The sequence below is a fragment of the Meriones unguiculatus genome, chromosome 20 (assembly GCF_030254825.1).
Source record: "Meriones unguiculatus strain TT.TT164.6M chromosome 20, Bangor_MerUng_6.1, whole genome shotgun sequence".
Taxonomy (NCBI): Eukaryota; Metazoa; Chordata; class Mammalia; order Rodentia; family Muridae; genus Meriones; species Meriones unguiculatus.
Window position 1 is genome coordinate 67,799,330 of NC_083367.1, and position 23,711 is coordinate 67,823,040.

The 23,711-nt window shown below is 43.5% G+C and overlaps 1 protein-coding gene across 1 annotated transcript in view; it reads left to right on the top strand.

Annotated features, from left to right (window-relative positions):
• Positions 1-23,711, top strand: part of Rgs17 (regulator of G protein signaling 17) — a 98,512-nt gene that overhangs the window by 63,035 nt on the left and 11,766 nt on the right. Inside the window, exon 2 of the mRNA XM_021661952.2 lies at positions 3,805-3,948. Coding sequence (XP_021517627.1) covers positions 3,830-3,948 — 119 coding nt within the window. The 5' untranslated portion in view covers positions 3,805-3,829. The remainder of the gene's footprint in view (positions 1-3,804; positions 3,949-23,711) is intronic.

Below are 23,711 nucleotides of genomic sequence, written 5' to 3' on the forward strand. Positions count from 1 at the left end.
TGATACCTAGACATTTCCATGCTGCAGTAAAGCTGTGTTCCTGTCACCGTAGTTTTAGGCAGCTGCTTTGAGACCCGTAATCATCATCAAGTCTATCCCTTTAAATTTTATCTTGTTTTATATGGCTCAGTCTTCAACTTAAAAAAAAAATGATTCTGATCACTGCCTTGGATCCAAAGGGAACCTGAGGAGAAGAAATAGAAGAATAAAATCAGGCACAGCTGGAAATGACATCAGAATTTGGTTAACATTCCTTGAAAGACACAAGTATTACACGACAGCGAATCAACCATCTCTGGTCGCTGTGTCTGAGTTGTGGGTTTTCCTCATTAACAATCGTGTTTGGGCTTTGAGGAGGAGATGGTGATGCTGGGACCATTGGTACTGAATGCATCTCAGCCTTCCCAGCACCTATTAAAGGTGGCTGTGGCTGGTGTGAGAAAAGCAGGTACAGCTGCAAGCTGGACACCTGGCCAGCTCTGCTCTGCTTCACTCTGGATCCTGGATGATCCAAGAGAAGCTTTGTGTAAAGTCGAGTGTGGAGCAGCCTAAAACGAGGAGGCAGCTTCTTGTTTTCTTTCCCCGAAGACTCGAGGAGAGAGCTGAAAAGAATCAGCTTGCACGTAATCAAATGTATTTGAGAATTATGCTTCATTTTACATAATGCTTTCATGTTTTATTTATGGCATTAAAATTTGTTTTGCTGAAAAACAGAGATTGATGAGGTCTAATAAAAACATGAGTCATGCCAGCTTTTCTTTGGTATGTGTTGATAAGCCCCAGCCATGTCCCTCCAGCACCGCTGTCCTCAGGTACGTACTGTGAATGTCATGGAAACATCTGCATTTTAGCCACAGCTGCAAGGGGGTTTGATAGTTGCTCGGACTCTGGGAATTCCATTCTGTTGGCCCATTTATCTATTTCATTGCCGTTCTCTGCCATGTGAAAATTATCCTAACTGCGGGTGCTGGGAGACAGCTCAGTAGTTAGGAGAACTTTAACTGCTCTCCTGAAGGACCCTCACAGAGGCTCACAGCCATCTGTACTCCAGGCTGGGGGGCTCTACTGCCTTCTTCCGGCCTCCGCAGGCACCAGGAATGCAAGAGGTGCAGACAATCATTTACATACGTAAAACGTTCTAAAAAGATCATAGTATTCCATTGACAGGTAGGACAGCACCCCTGTACATTCTTACTTCTAGAAATGTCTGACCTATGAATAGCCCTTTGTTTTTGTTTTTGTTTTTTATTTGTTTGTTTGTTTGATGGGTTTTAGTGTCTCTTTAATCCTTTTGTTAAGTTCTGAGAATGGTATAACTAATGTTTTCATTATACACACACTGAATTTATAAAATGACTTGATGACAATTAACGTTTGATGCTGTTGTCTGAGAAAACAGCCGGTCGTGGTGCAGGCCCTGTGTTTCTATAGAGTTTTAGTTTTTTCCATCAAGTGTTTATATAATTTTTAAATATAGTACTCCTTTAAAGTTTAATATTTGAATTATGCCTTAGAAATAAACAGTTTTGCAAGATTGATCCTTGATCTGTCTGTGAGGGGAGCTTCTCCTCAGTCTTTCGGGGTTTCTCTGTGGGCAAGGTCACGTAAATCAGCAAGCACGTGCTTCCCTTTCCCTTCCTACTCGTCTTTTCTTACATAACTGAATCGGCTGTCTGGGAAATTGATAGCCTTAAAGGTTGGGTGTAAACGACCTCATTGTCCTTGTCATTAGTAGGACTCTGTGGGCTGCCATAACAAATGTCCACAGGCTGGGTGATTTATAAACAAGGGAGGTGTGTCTACCATGGTTTCTTGGGCTGGGAATCCAAATTTGGGGCCCATCATGGCCCATCTGATGAACTTCTAACTTCTCTCCCTGTCCTCACGTGAAAAACGGTAGGAAAGTGTCCTCTGTTACATGAAGGTAATAATTTCACTCTCATGGGCTCCATCCTCCTTGCTCAACTACACCTCCAAAATGTAATCTCTTAGAACTATCACACTAGGGACCAGCAGTGCAATTCATGAACTAGGGAGCAATAAGTTCAATCCACATTAATGCCCGCTATGTCTTTAAAAAGTATTTATTTTATTTGTTTATTATTTATACAGTATGCTGCCTGTGTGGATGCCTGCATGCCTGAAGAGGGCACCATATCTCACTATAGATGGTTGTGAGCCACCATGTGGTTGCTGGGAATTAAACTCAGGACCTTAGGAAGAACAGCCAGTGCTCCTAAACTCTGAGCCATTTCCCCAGCCTCTGCTGTGTCTTAATATACTCCATCACGCTACTATAACAGACTACCTGGAGCTCAGCAATGCAGAAAGAAAAGTTTGTTTTGGGTTTGCAGTTCTAGAGGCTGGGAAATTTGAAGCTGAGGCCCAACATCTGCTCAGTTTCTGGTTCAGGCCACATGCTAACTCAACCCCGGGCAGAAGACAGACAGCAAGCAGGCATGTGTGAAGGAGGGCTCAGGGGAAAGCTGACCTAAGACAGCCCACTCTTGTGATAGCTAGTTCAGTGTCATTCCAAGCACATTGGTGCTTTCACAGGAGCTGCTCCACACTGGCTCTCACTCCGCTGCCGCCAGTACATTGAGGAGTGAAGCTTCACTGTGAGTTTTCCTGAGAGAATATGACATTCACGCCACCACAGCTCAGTAAACAAGGAAAAAGTGACTCTTGGATTAAAACGTCGAATATTGTGATATCTACAAAATCAGTTTCAGTAGAAGAGAAGGGAAGTGTCCCTCTTTCCTGATTTGTGTAGTTCTAAATTTAGTTCTGATTTCTCCTAAACAGAGAAACTTGAGGCTTTCTCTCAGCCAGTAATTAAGTCTGGTATCATATTTTACCGATTTCAGTGCTTAACTGTTAGCATACCATGGCTTCTTCCCTCTGATTTTTTCTTCCAACTAGGGAACAGCAGGCTTAAAGTAAGACGCTGAGTGAATCTGCCAGAAATGATCCCCACTTCTGAATTGTTGTTTAGATGAATATAAAATTTCTGAGTGTCTACTCTGCCTCAGCACATGGAAAACATTATTTTCTTCCTCATTATCATGATTTTTAATAGCTTACTGTCAATCAAAATCTTATTTCTCTGTTATTAATTCCATATTCCCACTCTTTACTTTGTGAATTTGTGTTTTACTATAACATGTGTGGGGGCTTATTTTTATTTCATTCATCCTGCTCAGCATGTGGTGTGTTCTTTCACTATGAGTCTGTGTTTTGTTTTCTTTTGAGAAGTTCCCAGCTAACTCCCCTTAAAATATTACTTTCCTGACAACCTGTTAATTCTCTCCTTAGGCTAGAAATATTGTTGAGTGTGTGGTGGGACCTCTGTGTTCCCCCTCTATTTGTGCCCATTTTCTTACTCTTTAATATTTTGCTCTTATCTTTACTGCATTCTCTGTATATTCACTGATACTATTACTTAATTCTTCTGGAGTATTTTTTTAAATATGGTTTTAGATTTATTTATTATATGTGCATAAGTATTTTGATTGCATGTAGGTATGTGTACTGTGTGTGTGCAGTGCCTGCAGGGGCCAGAAGGGGCATCAGACCTCCTGGACCTGGGGTTACAGGCTGTTGGTGAGTCCTGGGTGGATGATCTGGTCCTCTGCAAGAGCAAGCAGCAGTCCTAACCATTGAGCGTCTCTCCAGCTCCAGGGCGTTGCTTGGAGAAGAGATCGTCGTGATGCTTCGGGTTTTCCAGTCACTGTGTCTAATGTTATTTCTCTTCACTTGTCACTATGACAGCTTTTCACAGCTTGCGTTTCTGTCTTCCTTCAGCCAGTTGGGATCTGAAGTAGAAGAGATGCGAAAAAGGCAGCAATCCCAAAATGAAGGCACGCCGGCTGTGTCGCAAGCACCCGGGAACCAAAGGCCCAACAACACCTGCTGCTTCTGCTGGTGCTGCTGCTGCAGTTGCTCCTGGTAGGTCGATCCTGGACCCATTACAAGCATTTGTGGCAGACCTCCATCCCACGGAAGCCTGGCAGCCTGTTTTGTTTGCCCGCTGTGTGTGTAGGAATTACTGAAGACCATCTCTGATATAAGACACACATCCCATAGGCAAAATTAACTCCCTCAGAGCCTACATTTAAAATGATAGTGAGGTAAAGAATGAAAAAGTACTCTATGTCATGTTTTCTTCCATGCACTATTCTTATGGATATGGGTAAAACTAAGACTATAATTATAGGGCAGATTGTCAATAAGCAGCAATGTCATGACGGCTCAAAAGCCGGGAATATCAAGGAAATACCCAATGCTATTGCGCATAGTGTTAAATGTACTGTCGTTTTTTTGTTTTGTTTTCGATTACATGCTTCCTCCTAGGGACTGGTCATTCAGTTGCATAGCCAGGGCACCAGGAGTCAGAGCAGTAGTGCCAGATAGAGCAGTCTTGCCAACAAAGGCACATAGTGTGTCTGGAAGTCCAGACACTGAGCTTGGAAGGAAGATCAAATCGGTCTCCTAAAATCCCTGTAATCAGAGCCAAAGGGCCTGAATTTTGCTGCAATTTAACACTGACAAGCTACAGGATAGCTGTTTGTTCTGTTTTTCCCCTCAAACTGTAATGAGAAAGACATAGTGAGAAAGCTGATCTCCAAGGTCCTGTCTTATGCTAAGTCTGCATGACTCAGGGCTCTTTCCAGGTCCAGATTCCTGTCATGTACCTAATGAGGCAATCGGTCAATTCAAAGCTTGTGATAGTCACACGGATGAGATACCTCAAGGCTAGACTAGACTTACTGGGATTTTCCATTGAGCTCTACCATTGGGGGTCTTTTAAGATCGATTTTTTAAGCAGAATTTCCAGGGTACCAGTGGCTACTGGGTCTCCCTGGCCACTTTCAAAATATGACCAAAGACCCATGTGGCTGAATCGTCTCCTGCGTGGCTCCTCCTGTTTTCCAGTGTCCACTGAGCTTGCTCTTCTCCTGTGGCCCAGCCTCATTGTTGCTGGGGCCGAGGATGGAGATTGTCCTCATAGTGTGTTGGTAGTTTCCCTTGGTGAGGAAAAAGCTGCAGCTGACCAAGAAAACTGCAGGCCTAGAAAGCCTCCAGATACTGTAGTCAGCAGGAAGGCTCAGCATGGTTCTTTTTTTATGAATGATGACTCTGTTAGGGAAAGTCACACATGATTGATTTGCATCCAATTTCAGAGGAAGGAAGGAAAGTTGTAGGTGAGGTTGCCATCTCTGTCATGGTTGTATAGGTTTTGTTTCTTGTCACTCCTACAGAGACTATCGAGCACAAGTCTTAACCATGAAAGACTTAGTGGGACAGTAGGAGAGTTCTCAGGTCAGACTGCCAGAGATCAAACAGTGTTCGTATCTGTTACCAACAGCAAATTAGTTCATCTTTCTGGTCCTCACAAACCTTATCTGTCAAATAACTAATGTGAACCCATACCTCATAATGCTATGAAGTTAAATGAGATGATATGTGTGGTACGCTGAGAGAAACGAGGCACAGAGTGGGCGTTTAATGTGTGTAGCTTCCCGGGGAAAAGGAGAATTGCATACAGGAATAATAAAAACACATTCAGAGAGTGTAGTGCAAAATTAAAAAACCAGCATGTTGGGCCAGCGAGATGGCTCAGCAGGCCTGGAACCAACAGGGTGAAAGGAACAAAGCAACCCTGAAAAGTAGCCTTCCGACTTCATGCTTCTGCCGGAGCACACTCATGTCTGCCCACACACACATGAATGCTCATGTCTGCACCCGGTGTAAATGCACACACACGTAAGGTTAGAAGCAGCATGTAGAGGCAACACAGAAGTTATCTTAGGAAATAAAACTATTTTACTCTAAATTCTATATAAACGTTGAAAATATAGTTATGCAGCATAAAAATTGTGCTTTTGTTTCTCATTCTCACTTTGTCACGCTCTTGAGATTGGTTGTTATTTTAGTTACCTGGTAAAACTTCAGGGTTTTTTTTGTTTTGTTTTGTTTTTTTACTTATTTTTATGTGTGTGGATATTTTGCCGGAATGTATATGTGTTTATCATGTCTCACTCGTACCCAGAAAGAGCAGAAGAGGGCATCAGATCCCCAGAGACTGGGGTTACGGATGGTTATGAGTTGTCATGTGGTTAGGTACCAAACCCAGCTCACCCGGAAGAGCAGCCAGCGCCTTCACCACTGAGTCATCTCTCCAGACCCCAGTTCTTCACTGTTTTCAGAATTAAAACACTGTCCTGGAGTTCTTGGCTTTCACTCTATTAGATGCCTAGTAAATACAAACATCTGTCGTTTTAACAACAGTTAGAACCATAACTAGGGCCATTTCTTCCTTTAGATAGCACTATATGCTGGACCTAAACAAACCTGGATCATGCAGGCCCATCGCTCCCTGTGGCTCCTCGAGAACGCAGTGGGCAAGAGATGGATGCTGCCGGTGCAGTTCTGGGGGTTGTTTTTGTGAGTGATACTATTTTCATTTTGTTTTGCTTTGTGCTATTATGTCAGTGTTTTGTTTGCATTTCTGTGCACCACATGTACGCAGTACGTGCAGAAACCAGAAGAAGGCGTCAGATCCCCTTGACCCAGAGTTTAGATGGTGAACCACTACGTGGGTGCTGGGAACCAAACACGATCCTCCAAAAAACATCCAGTGCTGTTGGCTGCTGAGCCACCTCTCCAGCCCCATGATGTACCTGTTAGTGTACTCCACCAGCAAGAAAGCATGATATAGTAAATAAAAAAAAAAAAAACGATAACAGCATAGTAAGTGATTGGCAATTGTGTGATACACACAGCTACGTGTGCCGTGCACTCATGTGACCTACAGGACAGGTGGTTGTCCACGGCAGTATCGTCACAGGTGCGTGGGTAGTATGTTGTACCAAACACAGCAATGGTTATGTGGTCACCAAGAGGGGGATTTTTTTCCTTTTTGTTTCTTCACAATTTATTCATTACATATCCCAATTGAAGCCCCCTCCCTCAACTCTCCCAGTCCTACCCTCCCTCCCTCTTCCCCTCATCCCCTTGCCCTAGTCCGCTGAAAGGGGGAGTTCTCCAGTATTGCCATCTGCTCATGGCTTGTTAAGTCTCATCAGGACTGCCTGGATCCTCTTCCTCCGTGGCCTGGCAAGGCCTCATCATCAGGGGCAAGTGATCAGAGAGCAGTCAACTGAGTTCATGAAAGAGGCAGCCCCTGATCCCATTACTTAGAGATCCACATGGAAACTGAGCTGCCAATCAGCCACATCTGAGCAGGGGGTCTAGGTCCTCTCCATGCACGGTCCTCTGTTGGTGCATCAGTCTCTGCAGGACCCCTGGGCTCAGATCTTTTAGTTTTGTTGGTCTCTTTATGGGGCTCCTGTCCCATGTCCCTCTAATCCTACCCCTCTCTTCCTCCATAAGACTCTCTGAGCTCTTCCCAAAGTTTGGCCCTGAGTCTCAATATCTGCTTGGATCCCCTGTTGGGTGAATCTTTTCAGAGAAACTTTTATAGTAGACTCCCATCCTGTTTCCTGTCTTCTACCTCTTCTGGTATCTATCCTGTTTGACATTCTGAATGAGATTTATGCTCAGTTATAATCATGGACTACTGTTACCTATGACCTTTCACGGACTGAAACATATTTATGTAGTATGTAACTACAGTCCATGAGACTTGATTCCATTGCCATATAGACATCTATGTGACTGTATGCATTCAATAATCAAACAGTCCAACTCATTCATTGTCATCAAATTGCCATAAAACACAGACTAAGGATCAAGAACAAAGCAGCTTTTAGAAGCTTCATCAGCCTTCAACATCTTTTGCGTGACAGTATTTTAGACACCTCCAAAGACAAGATGCCTTGCCTGGGTGCTCTGTTAGCTAGTCTGAACCTAGAGTCTAGTTGTCAAAAACTGTACTTTTCCGCAAGGGATCATACTGGCCTTAAAATTATAATCTATACATGTACAAAGCATATAAGACACATGGCAGGTAGTTTCTCTTTTATATGGAATTTTATTGTTTATATGTATTGTACACAGTAGTAGAGACCATGAAGGCACTTTTGTTCAAGTGTACCGTGTACCTTGACCATTTTCATCTCCTCCCCTTCTCTTTCTCATATCTCCCTGCCTCTTCTGATATTTATCCCTCCAGGTATCAGCAATTTGGTTTTCAGAAATCACAACAATCCAATTGCCTTGTACTGTGGCTTTTAACTGTAAAATTATTTACATAACTGCAGGTGAAACTATCCTTTACACATAAATTTTTTAGAATTTTATTATTTTTGCACATTGAGTTTAGGAAAGAAAATTGTAGGAGCCTTTTTTAGAGTGAGAAATTGGAAAGAAAAAGAAAGAAGTGTTCTTTAAGTTTTCCAGGCTAGGTCAAAGGAGCAGAACAAAAAGCACCATGAAAAAAATGTAATTTAGAGCCTAAAAAGCGTTAGGAGTCAAAACACGAAACAACTGTCACCATGGACGGGGACCGCTGTCCTGTGGCTGGTTTCACTTCCTTTTAAGGAAATAAAGGGCTAAAAAAATAAATAAATAAACTTCTATGTCTTGGAATAAATGTAAAGGCTTTGCTGTAGCTTCACATTATGGGCTTTTAAAATAATGTGGCATTCCTTTCAAGTTGGCATTTCTCATCATACCTCACTCATAGCCCGTCTCTCATTTTTTAATTTACCCCTCCTTATGAAATTATCAGCATTTCATTGTAGAAAAGGCTGTAGAGTGCGTACCTGCTAGCTATCCCTAAAGTCTCCTGGAAGTCTGGAGTGTGACATACTTCTAATGACTACCATGAACTGGCTGTCACCCTGTCAAAGAGCCACTTCTGCCCTAACAAAGTCTCTTTCTTTTGTGCCATCATGGCCTCGATTTCAAGAAGAAATGACAAGAAAAAATATGTTTAGATCCTTTAACTGTCTTACAAACAAGCCAAGAATGTGAACATGGTGAACAAAATCTGCAGATGAACTGAGCCTCTTCTGCAGGGGGTAACAAAAAAGGGAACTTTGACCACAACATTCGCCTGAAGGCTCAAGGTTGAACCTAACCCTCCTCTTAGCTAGTAGTCTTCTGGCTGAATTTTTTTTTTTCCTGAGAAAACACCTTTACAAGCTCCTCACCATCCACCACCAAGACAGTATAGCTTGCACCCAGGATAATATCATGTATAAGTGCACTGGAGACTAGAAGCTTTGGTATTCACAAACATAAAAGGCACAGGGAAACACACAGAGTAAAGCTTTCAAACACAGCTTTTAACTTAAAGCTATGGTCCAAATGGTCTATGAAACTTCCGATGGTAGCAGAGGTTGCATTAAAATAATTCAGGCTACTCCCCCCCACCCCACCCCCAAAATAGTCATTGGGTGCTAATTATCCCTCAGTGCCTGCCTGCTTTTAGTGGAATCCACAAAGCAAGAAAGATTAAAAATTAGAACTCAAGAGTCATGATTCACCAGGCCCCAGCATCACGTGACCTCTGTTTGGCGAAGAGTGATGGCCACTATCTTAGTGAAGGCTTCTAATTGCTGTAATAAAGCATTTTGACCAAAAGCAACTTGAGAGGAAACTGTATGTCATCTTCTACTTTTAGATAAAAGCCCATCACTGTGAGAAGTAAGGGCAGGGACTCAAGCAACAGACGAACCTGGAAGCAGGAACTGAAGCGAAATCATGGAGGGTGCTGCTTACTGGCTTTCTCCTCATGGCTCGCTTAGCCTGATTTCTTACAGAACCCAAGACCACCATCCCAGGAGTGACCCTTCTCATGGTGATCTGGACTCTCCCATATCAATCATCAGTCCGAAAGAAAAATGCACTGCAGGCTTGCTGACAAGCCAATCTGATGGGGACATTTCTCAGTCAAGGCTCTGTCAAATGATTCTTTCAGAATGATTCTGGCTTGTGTCAAGTTGACATAAAGCAGCCAGCACAGTCAGATCACGGCCATAGGGAATAAAGGATAGAAGGGTTCCTGACCAAAGCCTTCCTGAGCTCTTGCTTTTAGTTTCTGTTTCCCATAGAATCATTCTTCCTCTGGTTATTTTATGTATCGGGCCTAATTTTGTCAATTGCAGATAAAGCATTCCCCACAGGCTCATATATTTGAATATTTGGTCACTGGCTGATGCTACTGTTTTGGAGGCTGCATAACCTTTAAAAGGGAAGCCTTAGCTGGCAGATACGGGCTAACTGGTGTGGACCCTTGAGGGCTACTGCACACCTGATTCAATTCTCCCGTTCTCTCTCTGCTTCCTGCCTGTACTGGAGAGAACAGCCACTGCAAGGCCCCATCTCCACAGAAGAAGCTGTTTCAGCTGGCATGCCTTCCTTGCTAGAATAAATTAATGTCCCTTGAAGCTATAGGTCCAAATAAGCCTCTCTTCTTTTTTTTTTCTTTTTTTTTTTTTTCCAATGCAGTTTATTCAGGAACATTGAACAATCCTTGGACCCCGGGGAAAGCCAGCCCACAGCTTAAATAGCCTCTGAGTAGCCAACCCAGGCGTGCCACGGGGGCAATGCAGATAGGTCCACATACATGGAAGCAAGCCAGATCCTCGGCCTTAGCCAGATGTGGAGTTGTTCGTGACAGAGAGCACTCACCATCGGGAAGGTGGAAGGGGGAAACCAGCTCCATCTTTAAGGCATAGCATTCCGCAGCTCTCTACAGTTTCCCCTTTTTGTTTTAGATGCATCAGGCAAGAGTAGAGGTCTGATCTCTGATATTAGAAATAAATTGGGACTTTGTACCGATGTTCATTTAGGTGTCATCCACCCAAAGAGCATCAGACCCGTCCGATACCTTTTTCTCAGAGGCGGGACCTGGGGCATCAACCCGCATGCAATCAGACATGCTCTTCTCTGGGTCCAAAGCGGCTGACCCTGAGTGCAGTGCTTAGCCTCGCATCCTGAGCGTATCATTTTAGCTTTTTATGGTATCCAACCATGCTTGGGGAGAATGTCCTGCTTCAATGGCTGTAAAGGCCTGAATGATCATGGCTGCATCACACTGTTGTGAGACTCTAATCTTGCATATATACCACAGGCAAACCAAGGAGACCAACACCAGAAGGCCTGCTAACACTCCCATGCCCGCCCATTCCTTCAGATGATTCATGGCTGCAGCAATCCATGTTGATAATCCTGTGGCTAGTCCTTCGTCCACTCCGGTAGAATTTACTGTGACAATGGCCACTCTCAGCTGCTCCATCGTAGTATCGAATTCTCCAGTCCAATTACCTAAAATATAGCTCGACAATTGTTTAGACAGATTTGCAGCACAGGAAAAATTCTCATGTTGTATGCTAGTGACGCAAAGTCCAGTATACTTTCATTGACAGCCAGGTTGAGCAATTTGCCATAGGGTATCAATTTGCTCCTGCAAGAGGTCAATCCTCTGATTGAACACCATCAAGCTTCCTTTTAGTTGAGCATTAATTCCTTTATGTACAACTAAGGCATGAGCTACATTGGCTAAATGATTATTCAGGGTCTGAGCAGTCTGCCCAGTATGACTCATGGCTAATGCCCTGGTGGTAGCTCCAACAGCCGTCAATGAGATGGTAGTAACAATGGTGGCTGTAGTTCCAAGATCCCTTTTCTGTCTGAAGAGAGTCATAGCTTGAGGGGCATCAATGGGCACAGGCACCCAGTGAGGCATGCGAGTAACCAGGGCATACCTAAATTTACTAGCATTCCAGCATTGGGCAAAAAAGCAAGTATCATTACCACAATTACTTGGCTCTATCTGGCTAATAATGAATAAAAATGGGGGATATAGACAAACAGGTGTGGGCTTATAGGAAATATTATGAGAAGCCTTAGCCCCTCGTTGGAACATCCTGCATCAGTTCTAGAACTAGCAGTGGTGGTGTCCGAGGTCTGAGTAGGTTCAGGAGACCATTGCTCCCAGGGGCGAGACGTGCTCCATGCCAATTGACTAACTCCATGTTTTCCTCCAATTTTGAAAGTCATTTAAGGTTCTTAAATTATTTTTTTCCCTTTTTTCTTAAATTTTTCATCAATTACACTTTATTCTTTCTGCATCCCCCCATAAGCCCCTCCCTCCTCTCCTCCCAATCCCACCCTCCCTCCTCCCTCTGCTTGCATGCCACTCCCCAAGTCCACTGATAGGGGAGGTTCTCCTCTCCTTTCTGATCTTAGTCTGTCAGTTCACATCAAAAGTGGCTGCACTGTCCTCTACTATGGCCTGGTAAGGCTGCTCCCCGCCCCCCCAGAGGGAGGTGATCAAAGAGCAGGCCAATCAGATTATGTCAGAGGCAGTCCCTCTTCACATTACTATGTAACCCAATTGGACTCTGAACTGCCCTGGGCTACATCTGTGCAGGGGTTCTAGGTTATCTCCATGAATAGTCCTTGGTTGGAGTATGAGTCTCTGGGAAGTTCCCTATGTTCAAATTTTCTTGTTCTGTTGCTCTCCTTGTGGAGACCCTGTCCTCTCCAGCTCTTACTATTTCCCAGTTCTTACCTAAAATTCCGTTCACCTGCCCAACAGTTGCCCATCCGGCTCAGCATCTGCTTTGATAGTCTGAAGGGCAGAGGCTTTCAGAGGCCCTCTGTGGTAGGTTCCTAGGTTGTTTCCTGTTTTCTTCTTCTTCTGATGTCCATCCTCTTTGCCTTTCTGGATGGGGATTGGACGTTTTAGTTAGGGTCCTCTCTCTTGCTTAGTTTCTTTAGATGCACAGGTTTTAGTGGGTTTGTCCTATGTTGTATGTCTATATGCGTGAGTATATACCATGTGTGTCTTTTTGCTTCTGGGACAACTCACTCAGGATGATCCTTTCCAGATCCCACCATTTACCTGCAAATTTCATGATTTCCTTATTTTTCATTGCTGAGTAATATTCCATTGTGTAGATGTACCACAATTTCTGCATCCATTCTTCAGTTGAGGGGCATCTGGGTTGTTTCCAGCTTCTGGCTATTACAAATAAAGCTGCTACAAACATGGTTGAACAAATGTCCTTTTTGTGTACTTGAGCCTCTTTTGGATATATGCCCAGTAGTGGTATGGCTGGATCTTGAGGAAGCGCTATTCCTAGTTGTCTGAGAAAGCGCCAGATTGATTTCCAGAGTGGTTGTACAAGTTTACATTCCCACCAGCAGTGGAGAAGGGTTCCCCTTTCTCCACAACCTCTCCAGCATGTGTTGTCACTTGAGTTTTTGATCTTGGCCATTCTCATGGGTGTAAGGTGAAACCTCAGGGTTGTTTTGATTTGCATTTCCCTAATGGCTAGTGAGGTTGAGCATTTCTTTAAGTGCTTCTCTGCCATTCGGTATTCCTCTACAGAGAATTCTCTGTTTAGCTCTGTTCCCCATTTTTTAAGTGGATTACTTGGTTTGCTGCTTTTCAGCTTCTTTAGTTCTTTATATATACTGGATATGAGTCCTCTGTCAGATAAAGGGTTGGTGAAGATTCTTTCCCAATCTGTAGGTGGTCGCTTTGTTTTGATGACGGTGTCCTTTGCTTTACAGAAGCTTTTCAGTTTCATGAGGTCCCATTTATTGGTTGTTGCTCTTAGAGCCTGTGCTGTTGGTGTTCTGTTCAGGAAGTTTTCCCCTGTACCAATGAGTTCTAGGGTATTTCCCACTTTTTTTTCAAGCCGATTTAATGTGTCTGGTTTTATGTTGAGGTCTTTGATCCACTTGGACTTCAGTTTTGTGCAGGGTGACAAGTATGGATCTATTTTCATTTTTCTACATGTAGACATCCAGTTAGACCAGCACCATTTGTTGAAGATGCTATCTTTTTTCCATTGTATGGTTTTGGCGTCTTTGTCAAAGATCAGGTGTCCATAAGTGTGTGGGTTTATTTCTGGGTCCTCTGTTCGGTTCCATTGATCCACCATTCTGTTTCTATGCCAGTATCATGCAGTTTTTAAAACTGTTGCTCTATAGTACAACTTAAGATCAGGGATGGAGATACCTCCAGAAGATCTTTTATTGTAGAGGATTGTTTTAGCAATTCTGGGTTTCTTGTTATTCCATATGAAGTTGAGAATTTTCCTTTCCAGGTCTGTAAAGAAATGTGTTGGTAATTTGATGGGCATTGCATTGAATCTGTAGATTGCTTTTGGTAAGATGGCCATTTTTACTATGTTAATCCTACCAAGCCATGAGCATGGGAGATCTTTCCATCTTCTCATATCTTCTTCTAATTCTTTCTCCCGAGATTTGAAATTTTTTTCATAGAATTCTTTGACTTGCTTGGTTAGGATTACCCCAAGGTACCTTATGTCATTTGTGGCTATTGTGAAGGGTGTTGTTTCCTTAATTTCTTTCTCAGCCCTTTTGTCTTTTGTATACAGGAGGGCTACTGATTTTTTTGAGTTAATTTTGTATCCTGCCACTTTGCTGAAGGTGTTTATCAGCTGTAGGAGTTCCCTGGTAGAGTTTTTGGGGTCACTCACGTATACTATCATATCATCTGCAAATAGTGATAATTTGACTTCTTCCTTTCCAATTTGTATCCCCTTGATCTCCTTCAACTGTCTTATTGCTCTAGCAAGGACTTCCAACACTATGTTGAAGAGATATGGAGAGAGTGGTCAGCCTTGTCTTGTCCCTGATTTCAGTGGGATTGCTTTAAGTTTCTCTCCATTCAGTTTGATGTTGGCTATAGGCTTGCTGTATATCGCCTTTACTATGTTTAGATATGTGCCTTGTATCCCTGATTTCTCCAATACTTTGAACATGAATGGATGTTGGATTTTGTCAAAGGCTTTTTCAGCATCTAGGGAGATTAAGCCTCTTTTCTTTACATTCCTTCTGTCAAGTATGTGGTGTTAGCAACAGGAACATTGACTGACACAATTAGACAAAAGCTTTTATTGGGTCATAGTGGTGGTGGCACAGGCCTTTAATCCCAGCCCTGGAAAGGCAGAGGCAGGTACATCTACGAGTTCAAGGCCAGCCTGGTTTACAGAGTGATACCTGGACAGCCAGGGCTACACAAAGAAACACTGTCTCTAAAACCCAAAAACAAAAAACAAAAGAAAAACAAAGAAAAAAGCTTTTGTTTGAAACAAAACTACCTTCCTTAAAAAAGATGATGATGGTGGAAAGAGTTTTAATTTCATACGTCAGAAAACCCAAGTGCTATAAACTTGGGATTAGATGGCAGATGTCTTAGGATCCAGTACACCGACTAAGCCTCATTAATATGGTACTTAGAAACTTTGCATTCCCAGTGTGATGCGAACCACTGATCAATACAGCCTTCCCAGTCTGTCTCACAATCGCAAATGTTACTTTGGGTATTGCTCACTGGATTTGGCCAGTAACAGTAGATTCTTTGCAGGAACGATTGGTCACAGAATAAATTTAGTAAATTAACTAGTCCTTTGAACTAAAACTGTCCCTCATTTAGACACATTTATTCCCAGAATTCCCAGGCCGTGGGATAGATTTCACTAAGTAAATGTTGGGACCTTCACAAACATGCTTTTGGTTGTTCCTTCTCCAGTTTTAACAAGCACCCCAACCTCTGTAATTCAAAACAGTGCAAAAAGAATGTCCTATTTTATCCTCTGATGCTGTCACCCTCGAGCTCCCTGCCAATGGAAATACTAAGATGCATGTTTTCAAAGCCAAAGGATATTTTTTGAAAAATGAAAACAAAACCCCAAGTCTGCACCATGGTGAAGAAACCACTCCCTGGAGATACCGAGACTCACAATATGCAAGCTGAGGCATCTCATCAGAGGCAACTGTGTGTAAGCGTCTCCCGTGTACCTGTCGCCCACAGAGAGCTGATTCATCTCGCATGGAGTAAGCTATTCCTATAAAGTGGTTTGCTCTGCGCAGTTTCCAAAGTGCTTGTGACAAAATCATCATGAACGTAACTTACAACGAGATAAAGGCTTGGAATCACATTTTACAGTGCCATGGAATCGCTGAATAGCTCCTATCAGCTCCTTGAATGTCACACACTTGAGAGGCCAGCTACCAATAGATGGTAGGTTTCACGGACTCTATATGCCAAGTTCTGATGCCAGAGAGTGGGCATCAGAACTTGGCAACTCCTTTACAGCATTCATTCATTCAGTCACAGGGTTGGAGTTGATCAAGTATCCGTTGTTAGCATGGTTTTAGCTCATCAACATTTGTTCGCCAGGTTCTCCCTGCCTCCATGGTGACAGAGAGGAAAGTCATTAGACAGTCCAGGGTATTTGTTTTAACTACAAGGTTAGCCACTTAAAAAGTTTGTTTAGTAGTATAGCTGCCATGTAAAACAGTCTCCAGCAACTTCTGTCACTGTAAAACTGTTACAATGAAAACTACAGTGACCTGTGTCCATCACAGGCATATTCCATCTACTGTTTTTTAACATTTCTCTTACTTTAAACAAAAAAGTCACTATCTTTTCTGTGGCTGAAGAGCACGGCCCTACATCAGTGCCCAGCATAACGCCAGTCCTGGGAGATCTGGCACCCTCGCTGGCTTCTGTGGGCATCAGCACACATTCAGTGTAGTTACAAACGTGTAGAAAAAACAATCATACACATAAAATAAAAATAAAGGGATGTTTCAGGAGTTGAATATTTTCTAAGTTTCATATTGCACAATTTAGATTTCCTATGAAAAGGTAGAACAGAAATAAAATCACAGATAAAATCATGATGTGGGGCACATTTAGGAAAGCAAAAAGATAGCAATGATGAAGTGAATAAGGATGGAGCCAGCTCAGGAGTTGAGATACCTCCTGTATACATTAGCTAGTTCAGTGCAGAACAAGGAAAATGGTCTGGCAAACTCATTGCAGGCAGCAATACCGATTGTGTGGCGTGGGTACCCTGAGACAGGGACAGGAAGAGAGAAGGGACAGGAAGAGGGAGGAGCGTGCAGGGAGCAGTGCCACGAGAGGAGTGGGAAGTCAGGCGGCATAGCATTGGAGATTTTGGAAGAAAGATGCTTTCCCCCTCCCACTGCTGTGGCCTGTGGCATTGTAGGAGAAGTGGCCTATATATAGCTCCTGAGAGGGTCAATTCTGGGCACTGGGGAGAGCACCATGAGGAGGAGGGCCATTGAAGGCTGGGAAAAAGAAGAGTAGGTATGAAATGGAAAGGTAGTCACATGCTAGTGCAGAATCTCAGTGTTAGCCCAATAGGCTGGTGAAATGACTTAGTGGGTAAAGATGCCTGTCACCACGCCCAGGGCTGTGAGTTCAATCCCCAGGTGGTAGAAGAAGAGAACAAACTACGTAGACACATACACGAGATATATGAATATGCAATAAAATTTTTGAAAAGTGACTCTGTCAGACGAGAGAGGAAGAAGTTGTTCCGTCCAAAAGTAAGATGATGCCCCCCTACTCCCTCTCTATGGCACCCTTGTGTTAGCTGTGGGGTAAGCCGGCATTTAACAGTGATAACCTGGGAGCCATCGTAGTCAGAGTCCAGAAGAGGAGATCCGTGGCCCTGGGCAGTGTGCTGAGTGGTAGGATAGGCCCACAGTGAAAGGGCAGAGAAGGAGTGGGGAAGCTGCTCACGTGGCCCAAAATAATACCACCCAAGAGGTCTCACGAAGAACACATCAAGGCAAGTGTTACCAAAACAAGACAGTGATGTTCCACAGAGGCAGGATGAAGGCTGCAGGCGACCCCGGAAAGTCCCATCCCACGAGGACCCCACATGATCCAACCAATCACCAAGTTATTGGTGAACTTTGGGAGAACCGATTTTCTCTCTAAGTGCAAGGAGAAGGGAGCTAGACAGAAGATCTGCTGACGGAGAAAACAAGGGAGCCTATTTAAACGTCCAGAGACTCTGATACTTTGGGTGAAAGGTCAGTATGAGGACAATGGACTTCCATTTCTTATGACCAAGACAACCGGCAGTTCAATCCTCAGTAAATTCTTCATTCTCTCTTTAGGGCTTAGCCTACATTCTTCCATAGTAGAGGCATGGTGGATCTTTGCAATCTGCCAACTATTTTAAGACATCCTTCACGTAGGCTGTTTTCTTTCCTTGTAGATAAAACATTGACGTTTTGTGAAAATAAGGCTTATAATTATCTAGCTGAAGTGGGTTTGTGATAAATGCTTTGACACCCATATTGTCTTACCTCTGGTTCTGTTGCTGTGGTGGCTAATTCCGACTGTCAGCTGGACACAGTCTAGAATCACTCGGGGAAAGGGCCCCTGGGAATGTCTGTAAGGGGTTGTTTTAAGTACGTGAATTGGTGGAAGAGGCCCGCCCTGGGTGGTTCCTTGCCCTGGATTTGCCCTTCTGGCCGAATAAAAAGAAGAGAGCTGCAGAGACACTTGCATGCACCAGTGTGTTGCTCTCCACTCCTGATGTGGTGTTATTAAGTGGTTCAAGTTCCTGCTGCCTCGGCTCGCCCCACGATGATGGACGGAACCTTTTCCTGCCTTAGGTTGCTTCAGTCAGGATATTGTATTACAGCTGTGGAAAAAGAAACTGAGATAGGAAAAGGAGAGTTGCTGCGATAAAAAAAAAAAAAAAAAAAAAAAAAAAAAAACCCTGATGAAAGCAATGTAGGAAGGATATTTTTTCTTGTAGTTCAGTGTGTACTCCATTACCGCAGGGAAGTTCTGGGAGCAGGGGCCTGAGGTGGCAGTGTCAAATTCATAGTAAACATTAACTATTACATTCCTATTTGTTTTTATATCAACATATGCTACATGGACATGCCTATCGCGGATAGCAGCACCTGCTGCTGAGTAGAAAGCAAACACCTACCATTATCGGGCTTTTGGTATAAAACCATATATATTATGTAAAAACACGGAACCGTTCCAGGTACTCATTCTATAAGTGACAATGGTAGTGTCACGTGTTTCGCCCTGAACAGAAGCTGCCCTGTCACATTTAAGGCTAACACAAAAACTTCCATGGTATTTTCCCTTCAAGAAATGTGACTTTCGGGGGCAGCATGGGATAATGGAAGCCTCGCCGTCCTGGGATTAGACAGTCCCGGTTGTCACGTGTAAACATGAAGCCGAGGGCAAGTCATTCAATTCCTCTGAGCTTCAGCTTGTTCCTTACTGCGATGTGGTTAAGAGCATAAACAAACATAAGTGCACACATATGTATGTGAACCCGCACGTATGCTCGTGTGCATATGCAAAGGCAGAGGTCTCAGCTGTCTTCCCTACCATCTACCATGGTTGTTGAAATGGGGCCTGCCACTGGGGCTGGTGCCCGAAACTGAGGCCAGACTGGAAGGCAGGTGAGCCCCAGGGATTCCCCGGCCTCTGCCTCCCTATCAAAGCGATTACAGCTGTGTGCCATGTTTTCACCAGGGTCCCGGGCTTGAGCCCAGGTCCTCAAGTTTTTGTGGCTAGGGCTTTATTTCCCAGCCCGAGTCTACACATGAATAATACATAACTGAGGCTGTCCTGACCTCCTGACAAGTCTCAGTGTGCAAAGGATTTACCGGACCACTGAGGGCTTGCCAGTGTTCTCCTTAGCGTGATACAGGCCGGCATAACGGACACCGTTTCCGCGTTCTCTGTCACTGTCCTTTTCCTCTTGGATGCTCTGATTAGACTCTTCTTGAGGGCTGTGCCACACAGCCAGAAAACCCTCAGAGCCTCAAAACTTCCATATACTGCACACAGATTTCCCTACACCCTATCACTGTTAGTGTCAACCATGGGTGTCCCACAGATGTCCCCACAGGAAGTCATACAAACAGTAACTGGGAAGCTTCGGCCTAGGTGTGAATGGTGGAGAGCCAGTAAGGGCCCTGCCGGCTACCAACCACGTTTCTGCACCGCGCCTGCAAGTGCTGTAATGTGTCCACCCTGCTGGTCACAACAGAACACAGTCTAACCAAACCACAAGCCTGAGCTCCTGCCCAACCGGTGCATTAAACACTGAGATGCTCATTCGCACACCCCTTCCAGGACAGTGTGTGTTCAACACAAACTGGATTGATTTGGCCTTCCCAACCCACGGCACTTGTTTTTCTACAAAGGGCATCCACTGACTTAACTTACAAATTGCAGAGCAAATGACAGTGGGTTGAAAGAGAAGCCTGAAACAGCTCTCCAGCCTCTCTGAGAATTAAAGGGTATAATGGCTGGCTTTGTCTTACAGTATTATCTATATTTCTATGATTCTCTTTATTTTGAGGAAAACCAAAGATTCTCTCTTCATGCAAAGTAAAAGGACGTTGGTCCTTTAACTGAACATTAGCTTACACAATAGGTCTAGAGTTTAACCATGAAGTTTCTTGTTGAATGAGGTTGGAAACTCCAAAGCTAATGAGCTTGTCAATGAGCCTAAAATAACTGCTTTACAGTTTGGAATAAAATTTAATACATATAAAAAGTATATCTTTGAAACCTATCTTTAAAAGCATGTGTGCATATAGAGAGAAATCAAGAGCAAAGAGAGACTGGGTCAGAATGAGAAAAATGTGTCTTTGTTTTTCATGTATTAAAGGGAAGTAAATGGTTGTTTGTTTGTTTTGTTGTTGTTGTTTTTCAAGACAGGGTCTCACTATGTAGCTTTGGCTATTCTGGAACTCACTTTGTAGACAGAGATCCACCTGCCTCTGCCTCCCAAGTGCTGGAAGTAAACGCATGTGCTACTATCCCCGGCACAAAGTAAATCTTTACTGAAATTGAAATAATGCAGAGTTTACTCTTACAATGGCTCTTTTAAAACACTGAAATTGCTGAAAAAAATAAACAAACTCTAAGTATATGTGACCATTTTAAAACACTGGAAATATTTTTTAAAAACCTCTCTAAGTATATGTAACCATTTTAAAACACTGGAAATATTTTTTAAAAACCTCTCTAAGTAGATGTGACCATTTTAAAACACTGGAAATATTTTTTAAAAACCTCTCTAAGTAGATGTGACCATTTTAAAACACTGGAAATATTTTTTAAAAACCTCTCTAAGTAGATGTGACCATTTTAAAACACTGGAAATATTTTTTAAAAACCTCTCTAAGTATATGTGACCACTTTCCAGACCCATGTACAATGCAGAGTGATTTTTTTTCTAGTGGAAGGATACTGACAATGTAATTAAGATTATGTTAGCATCATTTTTTAAAAATATTCTTCTAGTTGTTTGTTTTCAAGACAGGGTTTCTCTGTGTAACCTTGGCTGTTCTGGAGCTCACTCTAAGACCAGGCTGGCCTTGAACTAAACTCAGAGATGTGCCTGCCTCTGTCTCCCTAGTGAGTTCTGGTATTAAAAGTAGGCACTAACACGCCCAGCAGTGCCAACATGTCTTTAAGACTAAAGTAAATGACTTTATTTTCCCAAATTAAGTGACTGGAGACCAAAGAGTATTCATCCTGAAAATTCATCCTGGAAGGGGGGAAATGACCCCAGATTTGCTCACAGCTCTAGGTGAAAATTCACCCTCCCCTTCCATCCTGATTAACAGGATCACAGAAAAACTGGATAACTTGGAGAGGCAGAATTATCAAAATGTCTTATATGTAAGAAAAAAAATTTTTTTCCAAATAAGGGTAATTATATCCAGAAAGATTTTCAACCTTTCCTCTGACTTAATCTGTCGTATTTCTCACAGCAACACTGCCCCCTAGTGGAAACAACTTTCATAGCCGATTCTCTTACTGCTGGTATGTAAGCATGAAACGAAAACTTGAGCTGAATGAGTTCTTATCTTACTTCATTACGTAATATATGACTGTAAAACCGGAAGAGTCATTGTGATGTGGTGTCCTGTAATTGGTTGATTCTCTTGAGACCAGGTCTACACAGCGCAGGCTGACCTTGCAGAAACTTGCAACCTCTGATTCTCCAGCCCCCTCCTCCCCAGGGCCCGCACCGCAGGAAGGCGCCATCACCCCTGGTGCTGAGTGGCCCTGGGAACTACAGGCAAGGCTTCATGCATGGTAGGCAAGCAATCCTCCAGGAAGCTAGCTCCTCGGGCCCAGCAGGGTGTTCTTCCGTTTCCTTTACCATTCCGTTAAACGTCCTGAAAGTATACACTTGTGTTGCAGGACACTTCCAGACACAAATTTCACAAACCCTCTGCTCCCTAGAGGCCTCTCAAAGGTGTGGAAATGGAGATATCTCTGCTCTAGGTCTGAAACTGATTTGTTCTTTGAAATTGAAGGTATTCCTCCCATAGCTTTAAGATCAGCCCCCCTTCCCCTTTCTTTTTTTTCGGTGAATAACTAAAAAGGTAAAACATCCCAGACAGCTTTTGTAAGGAGAGGCGGTGTCCATGCTGCAGAGCAAAGCTTTCATGAGGCGAGAAGCCAGAGGCCAGAAGTCAGCCCCAGCCTGGGCCACGGTGTGTGAGTCAGCCCTAGTGACTGTGTCTTCGCAAACGAAATGGTGTTGGTTAGTAATCTAAGCCTGTTACCTGATGAGAATGGAGCCTTTTTTCTGGAGCCTTGCTGTCAAAATGGATTAAGTTTGCGCCCTGCACAGATCCCTCACATGCATTTTGCACGAATAAACGTTATCATCTGCTACCATGATCCTCACGGCTGGTGCGAAGGTCTGTGCTATTTACCACTTTCCTCGAGCTGCGTTTCTGAGAACCGATTGCCATCTTAGAACTACTGACTGCTTCCAGAGTGGACTGTGTGCTCTTTCTGATAACGGGTGAAGGAGCTCACAGTCGCCTTCAGGCTTTTCTCTCCCACCACAGTCCAGGCTGCTCTTCACAGACAGTCCGCCATCTGCCTGGCCGGAAGTTAGTCTCCTCCCTGCAGTATTAGACTCTGATCAAGATTCCCACAGACCTCACAGTGAGCATGTCTCACTCTCTTTGTGTCTTACATGGAAAGGTAGAAATTTAAAGTGCTACCTACCTGAATGTGAAAGAAAAAAAACCCATATATTTAAAAAGGGAACAGTTGATTCTGACTTCCCAGGTACAGTATTTGTGGTGGGAAATCAAGACATCGGGTGCTTGGAGCAGCTGATCACACCACATCAACAGTCCTAGAACAGCCATGAGTTCTGATGTTCAACTCACGTTCCCCATTTGATATAGTCTGGAATTCCCTGCCCCAGGAATGGTCCCACATACAACCAAGATGGGTCTCCCTGCACCCACTAATAAAATCAATACAGCACCCTGCAGGCAAGCTCAGGGGCCAGCTCCCCAGCAGTATCAAAGTGGACAGTTAAAACTAACGTGCACATCTTTTTGAGAACTCGCAATACAACTCTTCTGTTTGGTGCCTTTCTTTTCAACTTTTTTAAAACACCTGGAACACTGAGATGTTGAGAGTAAATATGGATCATATTATTACCTCCAAAACACAGCCCCAGGCCCACAGACGTTTGAAACAAAAACCGGTGAAAGTGAGAGTAGATGTGTCATAATGGACAGGCAGCCAGACCAGCAACAGTCCTTCCTAGTTTTCCATCTCAATCTCTAGACAATATTTTGGTGCTTCTCTCTCTCTTCCCACCTCCATTCCTCCCCCTCTCTGTTGTGGGTACACATAGGTGTGATGCATGTTCGCCTGAGGGAGCGCATGCAGACTGATGCCGCGTGTCTGCTTCTGCAGCTAACTCTTTGTGGCAGTCTGTCCAGCAAGCCCAGAGTTTACATCGCCAGCTGTCTCTGGTGATCCTTGTCCTACTTTCCGAGGCTACCATTGCTTAAGTTCAATTATTTTTTTGTTGAAGGGTGAAATTATGCCCAGTGTTAAATTAAGGATTGCAGCCTTGTTGAACAGTTAAGTGTTTACCAAGTGTCTGTCATAACTA